At 55.4% G+C, this 25,720-nt stretch overlaps 9 protein-coding genes across 9 annotated transcripts; 4 read left to right on the plus strand and 5 right to left on the minus strand.

The window, feature by feature from the left end:
• Positions 1-198: 198 nt before the first annotated feature.
• Positions 199-762, minus strand: SPBR_05351 (uncharacterized protein; the record flags this gene model as incomplete). The annotated part of the gene is made up of 1 exon (XM_040763628.1): positions 199-762. One exon carries the CDS (start codon positions 760-762, stop codon positions 199-201), a length of 564 nt encoding a protein of 187 aa, XP_040615085.1.
• A 2,036-nt stretch (positions 763-2,798) lies between these two features.
• On the minus strand, positions 2,799-5,379 carry SPBR_08917 (uncharacterized protein; the record flags this gene model as incomplete). The annotated part of the gene is made up of 2 exons (XM_040767043.1): positions 2,799-3,195; positions 5,357-5,379. The coding sequence occupies 2 exons, from the start codon at positions 5,377-5,379 to the stop codon at positions 2,799-2,801; spliced, it is 420 nt and encodes a 139-aa protein (XP_040615086.1).
• Positions 5,380-5,923: 544 nt separating this feature from the next.
• SPBR_05431 (uncharacterized protein) lies at positions 5,924-6,214 on the minus strand (the record flags this gene model as incomplete). Its single annotated transcript, XM_040763707.1, has 1 exon — positions 5,924-6,214. One exon carries the CDS (start codon positions 6,212-6,214, stop codon positions 5,924-5,926), a length of 291 nt encoding a protein of 96 aa, XP_040615087.1.
• Positions 6,215-9,336: 3,122 nt separating this feature from the next.
• SPBR_05057 (uncharacterized protein) lies at positions 9,337-10,551 on the minus strand (the record flags this gene model as incomplete). Its single annotated transcript, XM_040763334.1, has 1 exon — positions 9,337-10,551. The coding sequence occupies one exon, from the start codon at positions 10,549-10,551 to the stop codon at positions 9,337-9,339; it is 1,215 nt and encodes a 404-aa protein (XP_040615088.1).
• A 1,040-nt stretch (positions 10,552-11,591) lies between these two features.
• Positions 11,592-13,499, plus strand: SPBR_04822 (chromatin structure-remodeling complex subunit SFH1; the record flags this gene model as incomplete). Its single annotated transcript, XM_040763099.1, has 1 exon — positions 11,592-13,499. The coding sequence occupies one exon, from the start codon at positions 11,592-11,594 to the stop codon at positions 13,497-13,499; it is 1,908 nt and encodes a 635-aa protein (XP_040615089.1).
• Positions 13,500-14,114: 615 nt separating this feature from the next.
• Positions 14,115-15,365, plus strand: SPBR_05042 (uncharacterized protein; the record flags this gene model as incomplete). Its single annotated transcript, XM_040763319.1, has 1 exon — positions 14,115-15,365. One exon carries the CDS (start codon positions 14,115-14,117, stop codon positions 15,363-15,365), a length of 1,251 nt encoding a protein of 416 aa, XP_040615090.1.
• A 766-nt stretch (positions 15,366-16,131) lies between these two features.
• Positions 16,132-17,757, plus strand: SPBR_04919 (galactokinase; the record flags this gene model as incomplete). The annotated part of the gene is made up of 1 exon (XM_040763196.1): positions 16,132-17,757. One exon carries the CDS (start codon positions 16,132-16,134, stop codon positions 17,755-17,757), a length of 1,626 nt encoding a protein of 541 aa, XP_040615091.1.
• An 83-nt stretch (positions 17,758-17,840) lies between these two features.
• On the minus strand, positions 17,841-19,631 carry SPBR_04857 (uncharacterized protein; the record flags this gene model as incomplete). Its single annotated transcript, XM_040763134.1, has 1 exon — positions 17,841-19,631. The coding sequence occupies one exon, from the start codon at positions 19,629-19,631 to the stop codon at positions 17,841-17,843; it is 1,791 nt and encodes a 596-aa protein (XP_040615092.1).
• A 701-nt stretch (positions 19,632-20,332) lies between these two features.
• Positions 20,333-21,524, plus strand: SPBR_05067 (uncharacterized protein; the record flags this gene model as incomplete). The annotated part of the gene is made up of 2 exons (XM_040763344.1): positions 20,333-20,341; positions 20,370-21,524. The coding sequence occupies 2 exons, from the start codon at positions 20,333-20,335 to the stop codon at positions 21,522-21,524; spliced, it is 1,164 nt and encodes a 387-aa protein (XP_040615093.1).
• Between the last annotated feature and the right edge of the window lie 4,196 nt (positions 21,525-25,720).

The raw sequence follows: 25,720 nt of genomic DNA on the forward strand, positions 1-25,720 counted from the left end.
GAAGGACAAAGCATGCATAATCATACAAGCAAACACCAGATCTGGTTCGTTCACACCCGTCATTCAGCGCCATCACAATACATCTCCGTCTAGCAAAATCACCACATCGATGCCATCTTGGCTTGGACCAAGACTTCGACTTGACTGCCGCAAAGTAACGTCTTCTCCATCCTTTGTACAGCACGGTATGGCGACTCGTCACGCACCGTCGTGGCAACTCTTGTCATAATCACAAATGGCAGTGGGCTGGGCCATGACCGAGGTCCGCACCATAGCCATTGTGCAAATTAAGAACCCATTCATCCAGTCCAGCCAAAGTCTTCTCTTCAGCAACTGTATCCCGCCGTGCCGCCACAGAAGAGCGGTCCGCACCGCCGCCTCGAAGCTGAGCACCAGCAAAAAGACTGTGATGGCGACCTCGAGCCCGCAGAGCTGGAAGGCCACGAGCGTGGTGCCAGCGAGAAAGTCGCGAATGCCGTCGGGCGAGGCGTAGTTGGCTGTCGTGGGCGTCGTAGGAGACATGGTGCGGTGGGTGGTGGAAGCAGCCTCGATATCTGGAACGGTCGTAACGGCATAAATACCAGTGGCGCCGCGCTTCGCCCTCCGTTCCGTGGCCGGTTTCAGATCATACCAAGGAACGACATCGGGAAAAAATAATGAGATGATGCTAATAAGCATCAACCGGATACCGTGCGCGTAGACCGGGAACCGAAAGTGAAAGATAAAGCTGGGGTTTGGGTTTGCCGGCGCATGAAGCAGCATTTTGATGAAGTGGCTCGGATCGCTGGTCGTAGTTGCGAGTGGTGCAAGTGTTGCGAGTGTTGTGAGGCTGTGATGTTGTGAGGCTGTGATGTTGTGATGTTGTGATGTTGCGATGTTGTAAAGTTGTGATTGCCGAGAACGTGCTAGAAGCTGGCGGTAGGAGAAGATAGGAGAAGAAGGAGGAAAGAAGAAACCAAAGGGAGAAACAGTTGTCACGTCAACTTTGTATCTGTTTGCACATTGAAGAAGGTGAGTCAGCCAGCATCGATCACGTGTAGAAGATTGATGAGTAGAAGAGTAGAAGAGTGTAGTTTGTATGTACAAGAGTACAAGAGTACATTACTCGCTTGCCCGACATGCATACAGTGAACAGTGGAAGGGGTCAGTCATCCACATGCCCTACAAGATCAGTGCAACTCGATGAACGGAAAAGAAGACACCGACAACGACAGAAAATACAAAACAGACGACAAGACGACACAGCAAATTCAACAAAGAAAACACAGCTGTAGAAGCTGACATTGCAAAACGATGCACCACAATAAACAATAAACACCAACAGAAACCTCCACAGAGAAAATCTTGTGACCGTAGCCTGCAAACTCCAAGTCGAACCAGTGCGGCTCCATCAACCGGCTGCGAGATTGGGCTCAGTAGTGCGTGACCCTGAGGTGGGAATGTACATCCAAGTCAGTGGAGGGTACTGTTTCACCGCGTCAGTTTATTGGCTGGAAATAATATTAGAAGAAGGACAAAGCGACTTACTTCCCGGCAACTCCAAGCGTGCTTGGCTCCAAGGACAACCACACAGACCACAGCCGGCCCACAGGTAGTTTACCGAGCGTAAGGTTGAAGCCTGTCACGCTTGTTTGTTGCGTGTTGCGTTCTGGTGCTCGACATTAAAAGAGTGAAGCTTGATCTTTTTGCCGGTCCAGAGTTTGGCAGATGGCGGTGTTGTGAACGTAATGTTTGTTTGTCAAAGTTTGCTGTTGTTTGGAAAATAAGAGCTGGTACGTTGTGATGCTCGAGATCAAAAGACTTCTCAGAAAGCGGTAATGATATCCACTATTTAGGAATGTGAGAATACTGTCAAACAAAAATGAAAACAAATAAAGGAGTCGACGTACCTTTGTTGAAACGACTTGCTTGTGTTGCAGGGACGGCGGCCTCAACATCGACGGAGCCCCGCTGAGAGTGTGGGCAACATTTGTGCTGCATTTGATGCGAGGTGTCCAAACAGAAAATGGCCATTCTTGTGCAAACAACCACAACGAATCATTATGGCATAGGTGGCTGGTCCTTGTCGAGTAGTTTTCAAAAAGTGGCAATGTATGTGTTGGCGGCGGCCACGATGGTGGTCGGAAGAATGTCTTCGTGGAGGGTGGGATGACAAGAGCACAAAATTGGCACAGAAGACACTGCTTTTCGTATTGTGTTAGAATGCTGTCTGTGTAAAAGATATTCAACTCGGAGTCCACTTACCTTTCTGGAAACTGCTTGCTTGTTTTGCACGGGGGGAGAGAGCGGTGAGAGGGTGATGTTGAGATGTGATGTTTGAGATGTGATGCGTGGAGCTTGAGGATGATTGCTCGACACGCCCGCTCAGTAGCTGGTTTACACTCAAAGGAGAAAGAGTGAAGGTCGGTCTTTGCTGTCCGCATGTTGATGAGTGAGAATGCGGATCCACCGGTTAATGTGCATCGATGTAACGATGACACAATGCAGGGTACGCTGAAGAAGAGAGAAGCGTCTGACCCGCCGACCTGAATTGCCCGGCCCAACCTCCGAAGAGGAAGGGTCACCCAGCTACTGGTGATCTCGGCGGCCTGCCGTGCCAGGCCGCCGGAAGTTGAAGAAGTAAGTGGACTGGCTGTCGAGCCGATACCATCCGAACGGCCACCGGGTGACCAGGCCGGTTCCGTTCGTCGAGAGGCTCAGCCCGACGGGCGATCTGCCATGACAGATTGCTGTTCGACCAACAGGCACACCGGTTGCCAGCCGGTGCCGTGGTCTGTAACATACCTTGAGGTGGCCCCCTAACGCTGGCCAGCCACCTCTCTGCCATGGTCTGGCTCCGGCTGGGGCCACAGAACATCCATTTCGAGTGTGTCATCAGTCTCAAGATAAAGGTCCTGCCCGAGGGCATTTCCGTCATCCTGAACCTCGACATTCGAAACGGGTTCGTACGTCCTCAGCCGGCAGATGAACCGCAGGAATCGACCGACCTCTCGCAATAGCCAGAGGACGTCGTCCCTGAGGACACCGCCCCAGATGTGCTTGACCAGAAGGACAAGCACACAGACCACCACCAGCCCACTTACCTGCGGAATACTGAACGTGATGTCATAGGGAGACATTTTGTCGTCTTCGTTGTCGTTGTTGTCGTTGTTGTCGTTGTTGTCGTTGTTGTTGTTGTTGTCGTCGTCGTTGTCGCTGTTGTGTTGTTGTGTGTGTACGTGTGTGTGTGTGAGTGTGTGTGTGTGTGTGTGTGTGTGTGTGTGTGTGTGTGTGTATTTGCGTCTGATGTGTATTGTTCTTCTTCCAATGTTTCCAGTTTAAACAGATTCATTCCGTCGTCGGGTGTGTCTCCCTGACGAGTACAGAAAACAACAACAACAATGCCAATCGCTCTTTCTATAATAGGACATTAGTTTGTTTGGGTGTAATTTAGGTGCTTCATGATGCCTGGCCGGGCTACTCTCATGACGAGGAAGCTACGACCGGGGTTCCGAACTCACCCTCCTTCCTCATCCTCCCGTAACGAAAGCACGATGGGTGCTCTTTCCGTGCGTTCGAAGTTTGATGTGGTGGCCGGCGGTGCCTGCCCCATCACCAGCCCCTGAATGTGCAAACATGCAAACATTCCATCTTTATCCAACTTGGCCGGAACTACTCATTCAAATTGGGGACATCTCTCTTTGCTCATTTTTCACTCATCACAGCAAGATGAAAGCCTCCTGTGCAAACCGCCCTTTGTTGGCAATGTCGTCACGTATGTACATTGTACTGGAGAAAGCAAACTCAACTAGGAAATAGCGACCGGTGTACATCGTTCACAATCCCCCTTGGCAACAGCTGCACACTGAGTGCTCTTTCCCCACCTGCAAGTTACAAAAACAAAATCAACAACGACGCATCTTTCCTTCTCTTTTTGGTACTGTTTGGGTTGCGCCTTCCTACTTTGTTCAACACAGTCAAAGTTAACCCCTGAACGCGTTCGCAAAGACGGCATCTGCAGTAGGGTGCAGCACGTTTTTTGTCAGTGGATAGACTTTCCTTCGTACCTTCCACGCCTGTCGTGTGCCATTGGAGTGTCCTGGTTATCCCCAGACTGCACATACTATGAGTGAATGTTTCCGCATGAAAGGGAAACACCTGAAAAATTCTTCAACAAAGAACAAGAAGAGAATTTGTCAAGGTTTCTTGGTCAGGATAGGTCCTGTGCCGGCCGCATGGACTGCATGGGCAGCCGGCCGATGTTATTCATATCGTTCATGGTGATGTTCCGAGAAGCTGCACCAAATTTTCATGCAATTTTTGAGGCATTCAGGCTTCGTATCAAGGCTGTAAGGTAAGAGGCTGTTAGTAGTCAGGACGTGTAGTGTAGATAAAATATAGCAAAGGACTTCTAATGACCTCTTCAAACCTGACGTGTTCAGTTTGGCCCGGTATGACGTCTTACGTCTTTCGGTTGGCTGGACCGTATGTGAGAAGAACCCGAAGTCCCATTTGACTTATTTCCTCGGCCACAACAGGCTTCTTGGAATTGGCGAGGATTGCGGCCATGCAATGCGCTTCGTAAAGATCCGACGGCATAATCGGTTTCGTGGAAGGAACTGTTTATTGGTGCAAGTTAGACCAGGGGGAGAGATGAGGACAAGAAGAAGCTGACCAACTTACATTTCTGGAATCTACTTGATTGCCATGGCTTGACTCGAGGTTGACAGCGACGTCTTGTCGATGAGAGTAAACTTCCGCTCTTGGCTCTAAAAAATGATGTGCTGCTGCGCCTAGTAAATTAAGAGCAAAGAGTGTGAGAGCTGGGAATAAAGATGAACAGGATGCCATTATAAGAACTTCTCATACATATGATGGTATGGTGTGGTGACGGAAACCCTTTTCACTTGGCAACGATTTGCCATGGTCTTAAATGCACTTCGAACCGAGAAGCATATTTGCATGGAAAATCTGAGATGGAGTGTCAGAGCAAATTGATAATAGACATAAATAGCAGCAAACAACTAAAGGTTGTCAAAACCATTGGGGTGCCATGGTGCCGAGATCTTACCATGCGATCAGATAAACTGAGCAAGCACAAAACAGAACCAGATGTGTAGTTGCCGGAATGGTCTGATTATGGTATCTTGACTTGGCTGGATGATTCCAGAACTGTACCCGCCACTTGCCTCCCAAGCTTAGATGTGCTGTTTGGATCGGTGAAGATGGTGGTCGGAGAGAGGTCTTCGTGGAGAGTGGATGGGAATAAGGGGTCTTCCGAAAAGAGCACAAAAGTTGGCTCTGACGGCACTGTTCATTTTATATCATGTTAGAGATGTGTCTGGATAACACGAATGTATAGTGGGAGTAAACTTACCTTTCTGGAATCTGCTTGCTCATTTTGCACGGGGACTTGAGATGAGGAGCGTGGAGCTTGAGGATGATGGCTCGACACGATGTTCAGTAGCTGGTTAACACTCAGAGGAGAACGAGTGAAGGTCGATCTTTGCTATCCGCAGTTTGAAGTGTGAGAGTGCGGATCCACCGGTTAATGTGCACAGAGAGATGCACAATGCAGGGTACGCTGAAAAGATGAAGCGTCTGACCCGTCGACCATAGCTGCCCGGCCCAACCTCCGAAGAGGAAGGGTCACCCGGCTACTGGGGTTCTCGGAGGCCTGCCGTGCCAGACCTCCGGAATTGAAAATAGCATGGAGAGCCCGTCGAGCCTGATGAGCATCCAAATGGACACCGGGTGCCAACCGGCTCCATTCGTAGTGATGCTCAGCTCGACTGGTCGACTGATCCCCATGGCAGGTTGATCAATGCTGTAAAAGACCCAACATCGGTGACCAGCCGATGCTGAGTTTTTACAACAAATATCGTGAGGCAAGCACCTTAGGTGCCCACCTCCCTGCCAAGGGTTGTTCTCTGGTGCCCACGGCCTAAAAGCCGTTGGGACGGAGCGCCGACTCCTCGGAAACGTCGCTCTGGGAGTCCCAATGAACGTGCTCGAAGGCACGTTCATCGGCCCACCCAGGTGCGACGTCGTCGGGGGCAGGCTCCCCGGGCACCAGAACGCCCAGCCTGAGAAGACGACCTACGCCTCGAAAGAGACGCAGGACGTCCTCCCTGACATTTCCCGTCCACACGACGTGGACGGTTAGGGCAACGGCGATCAAGCCGATCACCCAGCCCGGAGGCAGGAAGCTCACGTTCAACTCAAGTGATGGCATTTTGTGATGAGAGGGAATCGTAAATGTTATGTGTGAAGATGTGAAAGGGTCTGAGGATCGATTCCTGACATGATTGTGAAGTTCCGGGTCTGAGATACATAACTACCCAAGAATAACAGCGGCAGCGCGTTGCTCTTTCTCGTTTGGGCCGTGTTATGGGTTGCGCCTTCCTCCTTCAGTTATCATGGCCAGCCTCTGAATGTTGTGACGCGTGCTTTCTAAATCGAGTACAACTGTCAATCGTACCTTCCTCTTGGACCGTGTGAGCGACGCGTGGTGTTGTTAGCCATGGCCGTATGCGGAGTGTGTTTGCTGGATGCTCCTTCTCTACATGATGGTTTTGCAGAGGGCCGCTGTAGATTCTCTTTACCTCCTGAGATACGAAAAGACGTGCCACGGCTGGATTGCGTCTATCATAGCCCCCCTCACGCGACTGTAGCAGCTTCGAATTCATCATTTACAGGGATTGCTGGCCGTTGCTTTTACGTTGCTTGACATCTATTCAACAGTCCTTTGCAGAACCTCGATACTGATTCTAGTATGGATGCTGACTGCCTGTGTTGTTCCACTCGCACCTGCTAGTCTAGGAGTATTTTTGTTTCGTCCTCATTCGGCTCTTTCCTTTTTCTTTCCTTCTGCCTCTTAGCGCCGTAGCTTAGTCTCCTTCCCCTTTTCACTGTGCCGTGCCAATGTCCCGGAGGACGATGCAGTTTCTCCTTCCATTATTTCAGCACTGTCCATGCCGAACCCCGTTCCAAGTGACCGCCCTGCGTCCGTGTCTGGTGGCGGAATTCTTGCCTTGTCCTATGTGGTCATCTTCCATCTTCAGAAAAAGTGAATTATCCAGAGACACAACAGCCCAACATATGTTTAAACGCCGTGCTGCCCTTTGTCCCTTATTTCCACTTCGCCGACATCTCCAGATTCCCATCCAATTGTTCAACCCATGCGTATGCGCTTATGTTCGCACCTGCCCTTATTATACCCCTAGACGCCTGTAGAGTGCTCGCCATTCGTGATTTGTCTGGCAAGTACTGTCCGGGCACCAGTAGACATGCTTTGTCATCTTATCCTTCGTGATGTCCCATGAGTGTGGGTCAAGTTTCCGAATCCACCAACGACTGGATGGTGAGGTGGTCGACGACACGCTGACCTGCTGCAACACAATGCTGTTTCCCCTTCGTTTCCAGCAAAAGTCGGCGTAACATACCATGCATCGAAATAGGTGGCAATTGCCGCCTTCTGGCCCTGGCAATGCCAGACTGGCAGGATAGCTGTTTGTATTGGGATGATGGCTTTGGAGTCGACGGCATGCGCAGTGGTATCGACATGCCTCCGAGCGTGCGTGCTCTTGTATCAGATACCCGGGCTTCTCTCGTTCCTTGTTGCTGTTGGAGGGGAAGCAGCAACAAAGCGGTTCCTGTAGGGGACGGAGAAGCTTCCCGTCGTCAAAGCGGAGGTGCGGGCAGAGATACGGGCCGGAGCCAACGTCGAGGTTGCTCAAGAACTGTACGAATGTCTCCCTGGGGAGCGGCTGGGACGGATCTGAACCACTCACGTCGAAAAGACGGCTTCTCCAAAGTATGCCCATTGTAAACCGACGTTCGGTGGCATCGTCATGCCTAGGAGGAAACCCGACAAAGTGTGCTTGTGGTGGGGCATCGGGTGCAGATCGTAGCCAGCCATTTATATTCGTACAGCCCTTCCAGGCACAGCTCTGAGGACACGTAAAAACATACACACCCTCGCCCTGCCAGCCGTTGGCTTGAATACGGCTCCGTTCCCGGGACCACATATCCCATGACAGCTGGAGGTGCGGGCACATACGGAAACGGCCATGCCATCCAATGCAGTCCCGTCTGATAGATAACCATCGATATCGGCGTTGGGGGTCGGAAAACATGCCGCGCTTGTGATAGGAGTGGCAGCCGGTGCACAACATCGGCCGGCTGAGCCACTTGAGCCGCTTCTGCAGTCGGCCGGACCGGTCAAAGTCGGCGCACGCGGTGCAAAGGCCTCGAACGTCCCGGCGGATGAGTGCGGCCCACTCTGACCGAATCGCCTCGCGGCGGGCTTTCGATCCGTGGCAAGGCCAGATCTGGTATATATCGAATGTGTCGTCAAAGGGCTTGTCGGCACGGCTGCCGCCCAATGCTGTGATCAGAGCGGCGAAAAGATGGCATGTCTGCCGAATCATTTGCTGGGAAAGGAAGTCAGACTGGCGAAAAATCACAAGCAAGAGCTCGTTGGGCAGGCGGTAGAATGCGGAGTCAAGTGCATTTTGTCGTCTCTTTTGGCGCCAGGTGGCAGTCTTGGCGGTCGTTGCAATATTATCTTTCTCGTGGTCGGGGTTTAAACTCTGTATAGATGGTTGATACGTTTTTAAGAGGGGGCTGCGATTTTCTTGTTCGAGCAGTGCCTCTGTTGCATCATTTGAGATTTGACCAGGCTCTGTAGAGCCATTCGTCTGCCTTAATTTGAAATGGCGGAAGAGGTCTACAAACCGGGAAGTTTCCATCTTGGAGTTCGAAAGTGTATACTTGACATAATTGCAATTGAGAAGACGAAACTGTCTTCGGCAGCCCTTGGCTTAATATGCCCAAGAACACGTTCTGAAATATCAGCAGTAAGCGAAGCAAACAGTTTGTTAGTTATGGCCGCATGGTCATATTCAAAGGATCTTGACTAACGGAGCGAGCCGCTGACTATTGGGTGGTTGTGTACTTTGTTAGTGTTCGCAAGTAGTGCGATTCTGACGAAGCGGCCAAGCACAGATCACCTTTGACGGTGCTGAGGGAAACGGGTACTTGAGAAAGATACTTGAGCAGAAAAAAAAAGACGACGTAAAACGCAATGGTATGGGAAATCAATGTTTATTGGTTGGTCCAAGACTAACATGCTCAGTAACAGTGGCCATCGCCAACACTTATCAACGCCAGTCGAAAGGAAAGCTCGGCTCGTCTAAAGAATTCAAAGGTGTAAAAACAATAATGGGAAGAACGCAGTGGAAAAAATGAGACAACAGGCAAAAACAGGAACACGTAGAAAACAAGTAACATGGAATCAAAGAGTTATCATTATACACAATAGGCAAAAAGCCCCAAGCACTAGTCGTCGCACCCTCACTCGCTCGAGGCACTAGCAGCCGCATCAGACGTTCCGCGTGCGTTGCTGTCCTGATCCATCTGTTCGGTGGCGTGCGAGCTGCTAGCAGGCACCGCCGGGACGACCAGCGAGCTTTTGGCTGAACCACCACCTCCAGCGGGAACGAGCCCAGGTGCGGGCGTCGACGGCATGCCGCGGGCCACAACATCGTTGGCCGCATCGGGGAGGTGTTGCTTGGTCGGATCTTGCCAGCCCGTGGCCTGGTCATTGGCCACGGCGGCGTTGTACTTTTGAAAGGCCGTCTCGACGAGCGAGCCAACGTCGCGCCGATCACGGCCAACCACACCGGCCACCAACAGCGCGTCCGTCTCCTCGATCCAGTCCTGCACGCGCCGAAACGTCGCGGCATTTTTGCGCAGCCGGCCGGGCAAGCCCTGGCCCTTCATGAGCACAAACACGCCGGCGAGGACCGTGTTGGTGGCCCCGAGCACGGTAATGGCCACCGTGTGGTCCTGCGCCGAGGGCCCGAGCGTGGTGAGCACGGCACCCACCAAAATCTGGGCCACGTGGCAGGCATTCAGGAGGCCATTGAGCACAGAGGCTTGCCACATCTTGGCCTTCTTCTCCTTGATGACGCGGGCATAGATGCCCGTGGGCATGGAATCGGGGGGGACACCACCAGACTCGGGGTCATGGCGCGCTGGACGGTGGCTGGCGTCTGCGGACGGGGTCGGGGGCCGTGTGCTCGATGTCGGAATGCCAACGGCCTCGCGGAACAGGACGACGCTTTCGTCATTGGCACGACGCATGTCGAGGCCAGCCGGGTCGCCCCATGGTCCAGACGTGGCAGAGTTGACAGCGTCGACCGCATCGGCCGCATCGACGGCGCCGGGGCTACCATGGGCATTGTCCGTTCCATCGGTGATATTCGACGGCCCATCCGACGGTCTGTCTGCAAGTCTACTCGATTTGCTGCTGTTGACGGTGCTGCTGTGATCGCCACCAGAAGCAGCAGGCGATGCATCTGGGGGACCGGACGCGGGGAGCGGAGGCGTCGACGGCGGCTTGGGAGGGCGGCAGTGGCCGTGTGCAAGACCGCGCCAGGGCAGGATGGACGGCAAGAATGACTTTTGAGTCCCTTTCCCAGCCTGGCCTGCCGTCGTGTCGTTGGCGTCAGCGAGCAGCGGCGTCTGCTCGTTGGAGTCGTGGAACGTCTCGTTCGGGGACGACATCTTGCAGTGTGTCGAGTTGCCTTTTGGTTCTTGTCTTTGTTGGTCTTGTTGGGTCTGACGATACAATGAAAATGGGACGATGGAGATGAGATGGAAGATGAAAAGGAGAGACGAAATGAGGATGAAAAGACGACGACGATGGCCAACGTAAACATGAGAAAAGGGGCAAAAGACAGCGGCGATGGAACCTATCAGGCAGTGCACTGCATCTGACCAGCATGTTCGCCTGTTCCATCAAAACAGGAAGGCGTCACTTGAGCATCCTGTTCTGCGTCCTGTTTCGGTCGTGTGAGGCAGCTACGACTCAGAGAGAGACAGCCGACCAAGGTCGCCTGACGCTCTTTCCTCTTTTGCACCATGCTGTGTGCCTCGCGCCAAAACCGGCAATTGCGTCAAAACAGTCGTTTTGACTGCGCGTCTCGTTTTGCAAGGCAGGAGCGTGTATCAAGCCTTACCATCGCTCTTTCTGCCAAACGGGCCAACACTTGTTGCCTCTTCAACCTTTGCCGCTGGTAAACAAAAGGCTGCGTCAGGGGCGTTGGAGTACATCGTTCTGTGTAGCTTAGCTGTAACGCCAAGGACGATCTCGCTTAGTCATCGTGTCAGTCACATGACCCCACCTGTGCCCCGTCGCGGAACTGGCCCCAAAATTTCCAAAACGCGACGGCGTCGTTTTCTTACGGCGAACTGCACGTCTTTCTGCATTGCATCGCGACACAGGGAGCTTCCACAAAACGACTACATTTCTTTGCAAGACAGATCGGTTCGCCAACGCGCAGAACGAACTCGATTAACCGCGGCGACATCACCAACGTGTGCTTCAATCCGCATTGGCTTGCATTGCGCATTTCATCAATTCATCCCTGGCGTTTCCTTTGCATTTCTCGTATCGACATACCATCTCGCATCGTGAATCGCGACATTAGCTCCAGCATCCCTCGAGCGTCCTTATCATCAACGACAGCAACACTTTATCTACTTGTCCTCCCCTCTCTTGATGTGTTAGTCGACACCACATCTCCTGTCCTTCCCCCTACACAATGGCCGGCACAGCACCGCCTGTGCCGTCGGCAACATCGGCGGCACCGCAGGCGTACTGGTCGTCGTACGCGGCGCGGCTGCGCGCATACCACAACGCGCTGCTGGTGCCCGTCAACCCGAGTGCACCTACCGCGCCCAAGACGACGAAACGCGGCACGACCATCATCAACTACGCCGAAGACGGCTTCGACGACTACCTGGACGACGACGACGACGACTCGCGGCGGCGTCCGTCCAGTCTGCGGCTGCGGGGGACGCCGACAGGGACACCGGGCGGTCCTGGTTCCGGGGCCCCGGGCACATCCACACCAGGCGAGCCGGCGGACCGCATCAAGGACGCGGATGGGCCCGTCGAAGTGCAGGGGGTGTGGCGCGACTGGCAAGGCAAGACGCGGGTGCCGCGGTCAGACCTGGCCAACTATGCACAGGCCTGCCTGCCCTCGACGCTGATTCCGATCCGCATCGACGTGGAGATCCCCCCCTACCTGCCCATGGCGCCACTCGGCCCGCCGATTGGCCCGCCGCCGGGCGCACACGCGTCGGTGCTGGCGCAGTACGACATGACGAACCCGCTGAACCGGCAGCCGGGCGAGGCGACGATCCCGTTCCGGCTCAAGGACACGTTTCTGTGGAACCTGCACGAGACGCTGATTACGACGGACCAGTTTGCGATTACGCTGACGCAGGACCTGGATCTGCCGGTGCGCAGCACGGTGGCGGCCGAGATCAGCAAGCAGATCCGCACGCAGCTCGAGGAGTATGCGGGCGTGGCGCTGCACCCGCTGTTCCACTCCCATGCGTCGTCGTCGGCCAGCAAGTCACACGCGCCACACGCGCCACAACCAACACAACGCGACTCGGCCACGCCGGCCCCGGCGGCGGCCGCCGGCACACCCCACCTGTCGCTGAGCCGCGCCGACACGCCGCTGCGCAACACGGGCGGCGCTGCCACGCCGTCACGGCTGGGAGGCCACAGCACGCCGGCGCCCCCCGTGACGGCCGTGGCGGAAGCCATCGCGCCCGGCGCGGACGACTACAACCCCGACGACACGTACCGCTGCATTGTGAACCTCAACATCAACCTGGCGTCGCGGCTCTACACGGACAAGTTTGAGTGGTCGCTGCTGCACCCGCCGGGCACGGCGGAGGCGTTTGCGCGGCAGACGTGTGCCGACCTGGGCCTGGCGGGCGAGTGGGTGCCGGCCATGACGCACGCCATCTACGAGGCGGTGCTGCGGTTAAAAAAGGAGGCGTGCGAGTCGGGCGGGCTGGTGGGCGGTGGGCTGCCGTCGGATTTCCCCAACGATGCGGCGCTGGGCCATGCGGCCGGCGGTGTCGGTGACGAGGACGACGGGAGCGGGGGCGTCGGCGGGTGGCGCTACGATCCGGACACGCTGGGCGACGCCTGGGAGCCCAAGGTGGAGATTCTGAGCAAGGAAGACATTGAGAAGCGCGAGTACGACCGGGAGCGGCAGCTGCGGCGGCTGCGGCGGGAGACGGCGCGGTTCAGCAGCAACACGGGGATGGCGGGCGGGCTGCCGGCCGGGTTTGGCGCGCTGGTGGAGGAAGAAGAGCGCATGGGCCGCGGCGAGCGCACCAAGAAGAAGCGGCGGTTCCGCAGCCTGTCGCCGCTGGGGCGGGGTGGGACGCCAGGGCGGGCGACGCCCGACGTCGGCAGCGGTGGCAGCGGTGGCTATGGCGGCGGCGGCGGCACGCTCACCGACAGCGAGCGCACGTCGTGGCGGTGTGCTCACTGCCGGGTCTGGGGCACGAGCGTGTGGGCGGTGCGGGACGGCCCCCACGGCCCGCGGTCGCTGTGCAACAACTGCGGCTACCTGTACGAGCGGGACCGCAAGCTGCCGCGGTGGACAAAGATGCTGCACGTCAACGATGTCATTCTGCTGTAGGCTTCTGCTGCAGGCGAACGAGACGCCGAGCCGAGACGTGGATGGGGATGGACTTGTGGAAACGGGTGAACTGGGTGAAAAGGCGAAACGACGGGAGTATGGAGCCGGAGTTTGGAGGATCTGTTTTTTGTTATGGTTTCTTTCTTTGGTCAGAAGACACTGATCTCTCGTCTACTTTGTGGCCTGTTCTCTGCCCATGGCAGCAATAATGAACCCTGGTGATTTAGTGGCCTGGCGGTTGGGGTGGACGGAATGTAATATTCGGTCTTCTGTACTTTGTACAATTCGGTCAGGGCCTCGATGCTCTGTATATTTGTAGTATTTATTTTATTCTCTTTCTATTTACTTTTCATGTGATTCATGGCAATGGCCTTTGTCAAGTCTCTCGTTCCATGTGACTAGCATTGATGCTGGGACACATTAATGTATGTTTTATTGCCCCAATGCTCCACATGTACGGCACGCAATCAGTTATGCCGTCGCTGTTGTTTAGCCAGATGGCCACAGTTGCTGAAACAGACAACGGAGTGTCGTATGGTACTTTCGTACGGTACCAGAATTAAATAAAATTTTCAAAGAAGCAATTTTGTCTTGTTTCTGAATGACAACGTCACAATGACAGCAATACGCCTTCTACTTGCCTTTTACTCGATGGTGGCGTCTGTCGCCGCCTGTCCTTTGTCTCTATTTTCAACGACGCCGTCCTATCCCATTTCGAGACCACACAACCGTCCCTTGCAGCTGACTGGCCCGCACCGCTGTGTCGACAATGTCTGTGTGTACGCCGATCCGCTGTACGGCGGCGGCAGCGGCATCGCCGTTGTCACGACGGCCGAGAATGCGGCGCTGCTCGAAGGGCTTCCTCATCATCGTGGCGCCGCTGCCACGACGCACGTCACCGATCCGCCTCCGTTTTACGAGGCCTACGTGGCCGGCAAGGGTCTGGGCCTCGTGGCCAACAGCACCATCCGCCGGGGTGACCAGGTGATGCTGCACGGTCCGACGCTCTTGGTCCACTGGGAGACGCATGCCAAAGCGGCGGGTGCGCAGCTGGACGGCTTGTACGAGGCCGCCACGCAGAGGCTGCCGGCGGCCGCCCGGCGGCGGTTCCAGCGGCAGATGCACATGGGCGGCAGCGGCGTGTACGCCAACATCGAGACCAACTGTTTCCGGCTGTTTCTGGACGGCGGGCGCGACGAGGCGACGGGGCACTTGGGGTGTTTTCCGGCGGCGGCCCGCCTCAACCACGACTGCCGGCCAAAGTACGTCCCCCATCTGCACCATCTGCACCATCTGCACCTTCACTGTGCTGTCCACACATCAACTCTGTTTGTGACGACTAACTGCCGCAGCCTCCACTACCACGTCCACGGCATCACGCAGACCGTCGTGGCCGTCCGCGACATTGAGCCCGGCGACGAGTTGACGGTGAGCTACGTCGACGTGCTGCTGTCCCGCGCCGAGCGGCAGGCGCGGCTGCGCGACTGGGGGTTCGCGTGCGCGTGCGCGCTGTGCCGCAACGACACGGCGGCCGCCGAGCGCGACACGCAGACACAGGAGATCCTGGCGCTCCGGGCGCGGCTCGACCGCGGGGACCCGTCGACGACGGCCAACAGCGGCATCGAGCTGGCCATCCTGTACGAGGACGCACGGCTCGACACGCTGGTGGGCCAGCAGGCCTACACGCGCGCGGCGCTCAACTGCGCGCTCTTTGCCGAGGAGGCGTGCGCCGTGGCGTTTGCGCACAAGGCGATGGAGGCGCTGGTGGTGGAGGCCGGCGAGCAGGCCGGGGACCTGGCGTCGATGTGGCGGCTGGCGACGAGTCCGCAGACGCACTGGGCCTGGGGGTTGAGAGCGCGCGCGTAGGAGGGCAACAAAAACAAAAAGCGCAGTGAGCAGAAATAGGCAAAGTGGCAGTTTGTAAGGGGATGGCAGTGTGTACGAAGTACCGTGAGGCCTTATGTGAATGGTGATGGTGGAGTGGACCGACGTTCCGCGCTCTTTCTCTTTAGCGGACTAGGGCTCGGTGGGTACCTGCCCGAGACTGCATCTCGTCCGAGAGATGCCCCGAGGCACCGCGAGAGGAAGGAGCGAGGAAGGGCCAAGAGGCCACACAGTCAATGGTCTGACCTCTGTTTGCTGACACTCAAAATGCCGCATTCATGAGGAGTTGAGCGACATTAATTTCATTTTCAGTTATGTGCAGTTTCTTTTGTTGCGGGAGATTATTGTCGCCAACTGTTGCCCCTGATCAGCCGTACTGCCCTGTAAGATACTTCCTAAGTTCTGTAATTATGCGCTAAAGACGCTGTAAAAGCCGCGGGGTAATTAGCCAATGCTACCCCTTTTTGAGCTGTTTCTTTTTTCTTTTCTTTTTTGCTAGGCGGAACGGCCGAATGACGTTGGCCCATTGTTCCCCGCTGATCGTGTGCTGCAAGCAACCTTCCCTTCTGGGAACGAGTCGTCTTAGGCGCTCACGTGGGCGCAACGGGCGTTCCGAGAGCTCTCAGGAAGGAGCTCTCCTACATTCGTATTCCTAGCTTTTCTCCGTCTCCCTCTTTTCATCTTTTTACAACCCATCTCACCTCTACAATACCTACTGCCTGACAACATCTCCCGCTCAACACCCATCATGACCACTGTCCCCGTCATCGACCGGCTCGGCCAGATCTACACCGAGGATGCGGTGCCCGCCCAGACGACGCGATGGCAGCATCTGCTGGCAACGTTCCGGGAAAGACACGGCCGAGAGGCCGCGTTTGTGGCGCGCAGTCCGGGGCGGGTGAATGTCATTGGCGAGCACATTGACTACTCGCTGTACAGCGTGCTGCCGATGGCGATTACGGGGGACTGCATCATTGCGGTGGGCATGAGCGAGGACAAGAACAAGGACAGCAGCGAGCAAAGCGAGGATACAAAATGGACGGTGGAGATCAGCAACGTGCTGCCCAAGTTTGCGGCCCAGACGTTTACGTTTGCGGCGGACGACGAGGTGGCCATTGACGCGAGCGTGCACGAGTGGACCAACTACTTCAAGTCGGGGCTGCGGGGCGCTCTGGCGCTGCTGCGCACGAAGCGGGCGGCGGCCGGCCTGCCGCCGCTGCGTCCGCGCAGCCTGCAGGTGGTGCTGGACGGGACGGTGCCGGTGGGCGGCGGGCTGAGCTCGAGCGCGGCGTTTACGAGCTGCAGCGCGCTGGCGGTGCTGGCGGCCAACGACTACGACAACAAGAACAAAATTGACAAGACGGCGCTGACGGAGCTGGCGATTGTCAGCGAGCGCAGCGTGGGCGTCAACTCGGGCGGCATGGACCAGGCGGCGTCGGTGTTTGCGGAGCGCGGGGCGGCGCTGTTTGTGAGCTTTGCGCCGACGCTGACGGCGCGCCCCGTCTTCTTCCCGGCGGCGGCGTCGCCCGAGACCGAGCTCTGCTTCTTGATTGCCCAGTCCTTTGTGGCCGCCGACAAGTTTGTGACGGGCCCCATCCACTACAACCTGCGCGTCGTCGAGTGCACCCTGGCGGCGGCCGTGCTCAACGCCCGCCTCAACCCGCCCGGCATGCGCCTGCCCGGCGACAGCGCGCCCCTCGGCATCAGCCTGCACGGGTTCCACGAGACGTACTTTGCGCTTCAGGAGCAGGGCGGCGTGCCAAACACGCCGCGGTCGCCCAAGGCGCAGCTGCAGGCCCTCGTCGCGCTGGTCGACAAGCATTTGGCCTCCGAGCAGGGGTACACGCGCGAGGAGATTGCGGCGACGCTCGGCGTGACGGTGGCTTCGCTCGAAACGGACTATATGAGCACGTTCCCCGTGCGCGCCGAGCGCTTCAAGCTGCGGCAGCGCGCCCTGCACGTCTTCAGCGAGGCGCTGCGGGTGCTCGACTTTATGGAGGTGCTGGAGGCCGCGCGTGGCGCGGCCGGCCACGGCATTGTGGATGCGTCCACGTCGGCGACGCTGGGCGCCCTGCTCAACGCCACCCAAGACAGCTGCCGCGACCTCTACGAGTGCAGCTGTCCCGAGCTCGACGACCTGTGCGCGATTGCGCGCCGCGCCGGCAGCCTCGGCAGCCGCGTGACGGGCGCCGGCTGGGGCGGGTGCAGCGTGCACCTGGTGCCGGCGAACAAGGTGGACGCCGTCCGCAAGGCGTGGGACGACGAGTACTACAGCAAGCGGCCCGAGCTGACAGACGAGCAGCGGGCGGCCGCCGTGGTGCTGAGCCGGCCGGGCAGCGGGAGTGCCCTTTACGTGGGGCGTGGTGTGAACTGATGGAGAAGGCGATGTCGTCGTCCCGTTTAGCATAAAAGTTAAAAGTGAAGAACGTTATTCATCTATCGTACATGTAGACGCGTCTACGACTGGGTCGCCGCATCCTTGTGCCGCTTTCTGTCCACATTCTTGATCTTGCGCTGCTTCTTGACCTGCACCCGGCGGTACTTGATGTACAGCGTCCACGCATCCCGCAAGACGATCCAGAGCAGCCCGCCCACCAAGCTGCGGCCCCATCTCTGGGTCAAGAGCCCTCCACCGCCAGGACGACCACCGCCGCGCACCGTCGTCTGCAACGCCGCCGGCGGCGTGACCCATCTGCGCGGCAGGACATGGCCCAGAAGCATGCCCATGGTGGCGGCGAAGCGCGGCAGCAGCAGCTGGGTCGTGATGGCGGCCAGAATGTCCGAGACAAACATGCCGCCGCCGGCACCGCCTCCACCGCCTCCACCGCCTCCACCGCCGCCAGCATGCGCAGCAGGAGGAGGCGCTTCTGCTGCCGGCACGGGACCGTTGGCGTCGGCCACCTGCGCGGCCAGTGCCTCGGCGAGTGGAATGGCGTCCCCATTGGCCCCATGGGCCGCACCGAGGTCGCCAGCGCCGTGGTCGGCATCGGCAGCCACGCCCAGCCGCGCCCGTAGAATGTCGGGTGGTGGCAATGCAGCGTCGTCGTCGCCGTCGTTGTCGTTGTCGTTCCCACCCACATTGCCCACATCGCCCAGTATATTCAGGTCATCGTCGCGGACCTCCCTCGGTGGCAAGATTTCGTTGTCGTCGTCGTCATCCACCCATCCGTCGTCGTCGTCGTCGTCGCCCTGTGGATCCTCCTCCACCTCCTCGACCACAATGTCCACGGCCACCTCCAGGCCCATTGGACCCGGTCCCTCCCCGTTGTCGCCGTTGTCATTGTCGTGGCCTGCCAGCTGGGCCACGAGCGCACCCAAGCGGCGCAGCCGGGCCACGACGCCGCGCTGGTCGTCTCCGTCCGCGTTCCCGGCCACGTTCCCGGCCGCCGGCGCCCGCAGCTCGTGCCCATGGTTCTCCGCCTCGTCCGTCTCCGGCCGCCCGCGCAGGGCCCGGTTCAGCCGCCGCTCCAGCCCGCCGAACAGGTCGTAGTAGGCCGTCGCATAGGCAATGCTGAGCGTGGGCAGGGCCACGACGGCCCAACGCGGCGACGGCGGCCAGCGCGGCAGGTGGTGGCGCGACACGAGGGTCGCGCCGTAGACGAGCGACACGGGCAGGGCGATGAGGTTGGCCAGGCTCGGCACGGCGCGGTGCAGCAGCAGGCTGGGCGCGACGAGGTTGAGCAAGAAGACCTTGTTGACAAACGACATGCTGTCGCGCCAGCCGATGGCCACGGGCACGACGGGCGCGACGGGCGCGCCGGGTGGTCGCTGGTGGCCCCCGGCCGCCACCAACACGTCCGCCGCCGCGTCTTCAAAGCTGGACAGGAGCCACGCCATGGTCTCGCCCTCGCCGGCAAACGCGGCCATGGAGTGGTACCCGTAGAAGCTCGACCCGACCACGCCCATGCCCATGAGCATCGTGCCCAGCAGCGCCGGGGCCGTGTGCTGGTACGCGCGGGCGGCGCGGTCGCCCAGGGCCACGAGCGCGTCGTGCGGCTCGACGGTGCGGATGCGCGCGTTGCAGGCGGGGCACCGCAGCTTCTTGCCGCGGTTGGCGCCCTGCTTGAGCGTCACCTCGGTCTCGGCGATCCACTGCAGCATGCAGTCTTCGTGCGCGTCGAGCGAGCACGGGCAGGGCGTGACCCACGCGGCGTCGGGCGTTTCGCCGGCCGTCTGCAGGCAGATGAAGCAGGACTTTTCGTCGGCGTCGTCCCCGGGGGCGGTCCCCGTCGTCTCGGCGGAGACCATGGTGCTGTGAGGAGGCGGTGACGAGGGAAGACGAAGAGTACGAGGAAGAGGCGTGCGTTGGAATGAAGGCTGAAGGTCGGTAGAACGTCGAGACAGTCACCACTCAGCGCATGTCAGCGTCTCGCCAGCGAGAAAAAACTTGAGGCTGCTCGAGTCGTTTGATCTCGCAGAGGCACGGCCGTAGAATCCGACCTCGGTATGTTGTGCTTTGGTCGTGTTGGCGATCTTGTGCTTGTTGGTGCTACTGCCAACAGCGATTATTCTCACGCCCAAAGCTGGGGAAGCTCGTACAGTATTCGTACGGTGCCCTTACAGTATGCACTGTGCATTATACACGTACTGAATCCACGTGCAACCGCCACCAGCAGGCTGCCACACAACGTGCACAGCGCAACGTCTGCCCAGTTAAAAGTGGACCCCAGCCGAGCCTTCCACTGCCGCCAAAACGACCCCTCCAACGGAAAGACGCTAGCAGGTGCTCCTTCTCTGTGTGTTGGGTTGGGCTTCTGCGAGGTGCTGTCGGTTTCGATGGTGGCAGGTGCGACGCACAGCGTAAAGATAGGTTGTTGACACCAAAGCAACATCACCACTTTGACTTTGACTTTAACGTCTCACCTTTCAACCACTCCTCCCCTACACCCACGCACCACACACTCACACATACGCACACACAACATGGTAAGTCTGTGCCACGCTTCGCAATGGCTCCCGTCGCTCAAACGAGCTCCGCACTGACAGCTCCAGTCTCTCACGTCAAAACAGCGCCTGGCGCTTGCCATTTGCGACTTCTTGTCGACGTCGGCGTCCGACGGCACCATTGCCGCCGACGAGCGCGATTCGGTCGAGGTGGCCATTACCTGCGTGGCCGAGTCGTTCAAGGTGGACCCGGCGGACAAGGCGGCCGTCAAGGAGGCGGTGGGCGGGCAGTCGCTGGAGAAGATTTACGCCGTGTATGAGAAGCTGCGCGGCGCAGGCGGTGCCGGCGGCCCAGGCTCGTCTTCGACTGCGTCTGCGTCTGCATCGTCGTCGGCGCCGGCTGGCGCTGCCGCTGCCGCCCCCTCCACGCCCGTAGAACCCTCGGCGGCCACCAAAAAGGAAGCCGAAGGCCTCAAGAGCAAAGGCAACGCCGCCATGGCCCAAAAGGACTACGCGTCCGCCATTGCCCTCTACACCCAGGCGCTCGGCCTGCACCCCACCAACGCCATCTACCTCTCCAACCGCGCCGCCGCCCACTCGGCCGCCAAGGACCACGCCAGCGCCCGCACCGACGCCGAGGCCGCCGTCGCCATCGACCCCCACTACACCAAGGCCTGGTCCCGCCTGGGCCTCGCCAAGTTTGCCCTGGGCGACGCCCGCGGCGCCATGGACGCCTACCAGCAGGGCATTGCCTACGAGGGCAACGGCGGCAGCGATGCCATGAAGAAGGGCTACGAGACGGCCAAGCGGCGCGTGGACGAGCTGGCGGAGGAGGAAGAGGAGCAGTCGTCCCGGGATGCCGTGTCGGCCAGCGCGCCCGGCACAGGTGGCGGCGCCGGTGCTGGCGGCGTGCCCAACCTGGGCGACCTGGCCAGCATGCTTAGGGGCGGCGGTGCCGGCGGCGGCGCTGGTGGTGCCCCCGACTTTGCGTCCATCATGAACAACCCCATGTTCGCAGCCGCGGCCCAGGACTTCATGGACAACCCGGAGCGCATGGCCAACCTCTTGGGCAACCCGCGCGTGCGCGAGTTGGCGAGCCAGTTTGGCGGCGGCGGCGGCCTGCCCGACCTGTCCGCGCTCATGTCCGACCCCAGCATTGCCAACTTGGCGCGGGACTTCATGCGCGGCAGCGACGCTGGTGGTGCCGGTGCCGGTGCCGGTGCCGGTGCTGGCCGTGGCTCGGGCAACAATGAGTAGAGGATAGAAGAGAGACATTTTGCTATTGCTGTCTTATATTTTCACATTTTTGCAGTCACGATTGCCCTCGGTGAATAATAAATAAATCGGACAAGTACATATTCAATGCGTTGTGCATCTTCTAAGCAATGCAAGGCAAGCGCATATTTTGGTGGCATCGATAAAGCAATTTTTGATGCTATTATATTGACTCGGGTTCGGGATTATTAGGTACATGAACAACCTCACGCTACACATTACAGCCAGTACCACCGAATCAATGACACATTACGCCACCGTCTGGATTATACTGAGGGAGCTCCCGTTGGCACGAGCAAATGTAAATGCATGTGAAGATGCTTATGGCTATACTTTTTGTCGATGGTATCTCGCTCCATCATCTGTATCCATACGACAGCCGACATAGCCAGAGATCTGCCAAAAAAGAACACAACCAGAACATCCGGAGAAGCACCATGGTCGGCCACACGCCAACCTGGGACTCAACCTGATGCACAACACGTACCCAAACTGATGGACGCCGTCAAAGCCTTACAGAATTCAATCGAAATGATTTTAAAAGAGGTAATATTACTTACAGGATAACTACATTATTATTCGAATTAGGCACCATACAATTCCAACAGTTCGATGATAGCCGCGTGGCCATTCTTAACGGCAAACATCATTGCCGTCATTCCATCATTATCCTTCGCCTTAACATCGGCACCGTTGTCGAGTAGTAGTCGTACGACGGCCTCGAAACCCCTTATAGTAGCAAACGACAACGCCGTCAAACCACGATTATTCTTTACGTTAATATCGACACCTTTGTCGAGTAGTAACCGTACGACTGCCTCGTTACCCCTCCACCCGGAAGCATACGATAACACCGTTATACCACCAATATCCTTCGCCTCGATGTCGGCGCCCTTTTCGAGTAGTAACCGTACGACGGCCTCGTGACCTAACGCGGCGGCATGCGATAACGCCGTTAGACTATTATTATCCTTAGACTTAATATCGGCACCGTTGTCGAGTAGTGACCGTACGTTGGCGTCGTGACCTATCCGTGCGGCATGCGATAACGCCGTCGTACCCTGTATATTCTTCACGTTAATATCGACACCTTTGTCGAGTAATAGTCGTATGATACTCTCGTTACCCCCCACCCGGCGGTATACGATAACGCCGTTACACCATTATTATCCTTCGTCTTAACGTCGGCACCCTTTTCGAGTAGTAGTCGTACGATGGCCTCATGGCCCCACGCGGCGGCATTCAATAACGCCGTTATACCACTAATATCCTTCGACTTAATATCGGCGCCCTTATCGAGTAATAACCGTACAACGGCCTCGTGACCTAACGCGGCGGCAAACGACATCGCAGTCGAACCATCCTTAGCCTTTGCCTCGATGTCGGCGCCCTTGTCGAGTAATAGTTTGACCACGTGAGTCAGTCCAAAATATGACGCTAATAAAAGAGTTGTAACACTCGTAAGAGTATCCCATGGTCTAGTCTCTGAGTAAATGTTGAGCCATACTAAATTACTCGTCGAATCTGTGTCACAAAGTCCGAGAGCGAGAGTCACCATCGCGGAGTTACTTTCAATTTCAGCCTTGTTGAGATGAAAGGCCCAGTTTTTGGCCGAGTAATTCAAAAGGGCACCGTGATCGGCATCGTGGCTGGATGCCTCTTCCTCTTCGGAGAGAAACATGTTCAGATAGAACACGCAAATCTCAGCAAGAACAGTGTGTGCATGACGGGTGGTGATGGAGTGATGCCATCGTAGCTCTGGCGACGCTGCTGTAGATGACGACTCTATAAGGAACGCCCGGGCAGTTTGGTGAAGGAAGTAAACCTTGCCGTGATGAATGGAGATAAACAGGCCACACCACGTTCGGAGACGTGATCTGAAGTCTGCTTCTTCCTCGAGTTGGAGGTCGCGGAAAGTCTGTCCTTGGCCATTTATTTTTGTAGCAATGTTCATTTCCACGAGCGTCAACGGCCGCCTCGCTGCCAAAATGATACTCAAGACTTTCTTGACCATTGGGTCTTCCCTGGACTTATTCAGAATCCGCTCGTATACTTGGTTGATGCTCTTTGGTAGTGTCTGAACAGCAGCCTCGACTCCCTTTAGTGTCTTTTCAAAGCCTGTCTCTAAATAGTCGAACACAAGGTAAACCCAGAGGTATGTGCGGTGCTCCATTTCGAGCAACCGGTTTTCCAAAGAGGACTTGATCTTGTCTGAAAGCCGTTGTTTCCTCGCTAGTTGTTCGACTCGGTATCGGATGACGAGGTTGACTTCTTGACTGATGGTTTCCGACTTTTCCTCTCCTGGTATGCGAATGCGCGGGAAGGCGTCCAACAGGCCCCAGAACTCGTCCATGATTTGTTCGTACGGGCGGCTTGTCAAAAGAAACTTTAACTTTGTATTGTTGGCCGACTGTGTAAGACGGAATAGACTCTCTATATTCCGTATTAAGCCTTTAAACTCCGACTCGGCACATTCGTCTAGAGCGTCTAGAACGATTGTAACAGATCCGGCATGTGGATCTCGTACAGCATCTCCGAGGATCGTTCAAAACGACTTGTCGGACTGGGTTAGAGCTGGCCCCTTGTTTTTGAACAACTCTATGGTATGTTGAATAAGGGTCGGCTTTTAGGAGAATAACTGGTGGAGTACAGCACATAACGTTTGACGGGCCGTGTTCTGGTCTTAGTCTTTGAAGAAAAAGTAACAGATTATACCTGGCTGTTACGCCAACCCTATATCAATCAAGTACTTAACCAACACCGATTTTCCACACCCAGTGTCACGTAATAGTATAAAATAAGCTTAATTCTCCTATCTAATAACATCGCCACGGACGTGACGATGTTTATCTATCTACCCTTTGTCACGTAATAACGGGAACTAGTAGTCTAAGGTAGGAACTAGTGTTTAAGGTATTTGTTAATAGTGGGGGGGCCGGGAAAACCTTCGTTTTAAAGGAGGAGATAGAGAATTTAAACTAAAAGAAAGTAGAAAATGATCCGTAAGGGATTATAATAATAGAATAATAGATAATAAAAACCGTGTAAAATCGGTATAAGAGTAAAATAAAGTAAAAGTATTAATTAAAACCGTATAAAAACGGTGTAACGTGAAACTTTTATAGTTTAAAAGTGGTCGGTTTAATAAAATAGTAGTTAAATAAGATTTAATAATAATTAAATATCTTTAGTAATAAAGTACGAATTAACCGGGGATTAAAGGGTGTTATTTTAATTATTATCGTTAAACGTAACGGTTTTATTATAATTTTAAACGGTAATATTTTAATTTAAAACGACTTTAAAAGTTTAAACGTTATTATCGTTATATTAATTATCGACGTTTATATTTCGATTAAAAACGATTATATAAGTTATAATTTAATTATTAACGGTATTATTTTAATTTAAAGTAACGTTAAAAGTTTAAACGTTATTATTATTTTTTTAATTATTAACGTTTATATTTTAATTAAAAACGATTATATAAATTATTTAAATAGTGTTATTTTAATTTAAAATAGTTTTAAAATCCGAAAGTTAATAAATTTAAAGATTATAAACTATATTATTTTAAACGTCGACGATTATTATAAGTGATTATAAGATAGGTCTTTATAATAGATTAGTTGATGAAAAGTATTAGTTTCGAGGGCGAAGGTAGGTGTGTATTATAATAAAGACTAATTCTTACCCCTTTTTCCCGGTGGGAAGAAGGGAGTCCTCTTATTTAAAAAGAAAGGCTTTTCATTAACGTGACGTTAACGTGTGGTTAAGGACCAGCCACACCGCGCCCTATTATATAAGCCTAGTCACTTAATTCGTGGCCTTCGGTTACGAATCGGTTATAATAACGACGGTTATAAGATCGAGATTTTAAACGATATTATTTTAAACGTCGACGACGATTATAAGATTCTTTTAAACGAGATTATTTTAATCCTTAACGGTATTATTTTAATATAAAAAGACGTTAAGATATTCTTAATTAAAAAAGATTATTTAAAATATATCCGATAAAAAGTAAATAATAATAATATCGTTATAATCGAAAACGGTTTAAAAGTATACGATATCGTTTTTACTCCGGGATAAAGATTTTACGTCGAAAGAAGTGTCGGTGTTAACCGGGGTTAAAATAACTTTAAGTAAAGTATTAACGGGTTAGTTAATATTAA

Source organism: Sporothrix brasiliensis, assembly GCF_000820605.1.
Source record: "Sporothrix brasiliensis 5110 chromosome Unknown Cont21, whole genome shotgun sequence".
In the NCBI taxonomy this organism is placed as follows: Eukaryota; Fungi; Ascomycota; class Sordariomycetes; order Ophiostomatales; family Ophiostomataceae; genus Sporothrix; species Sporothrix brasiliensis.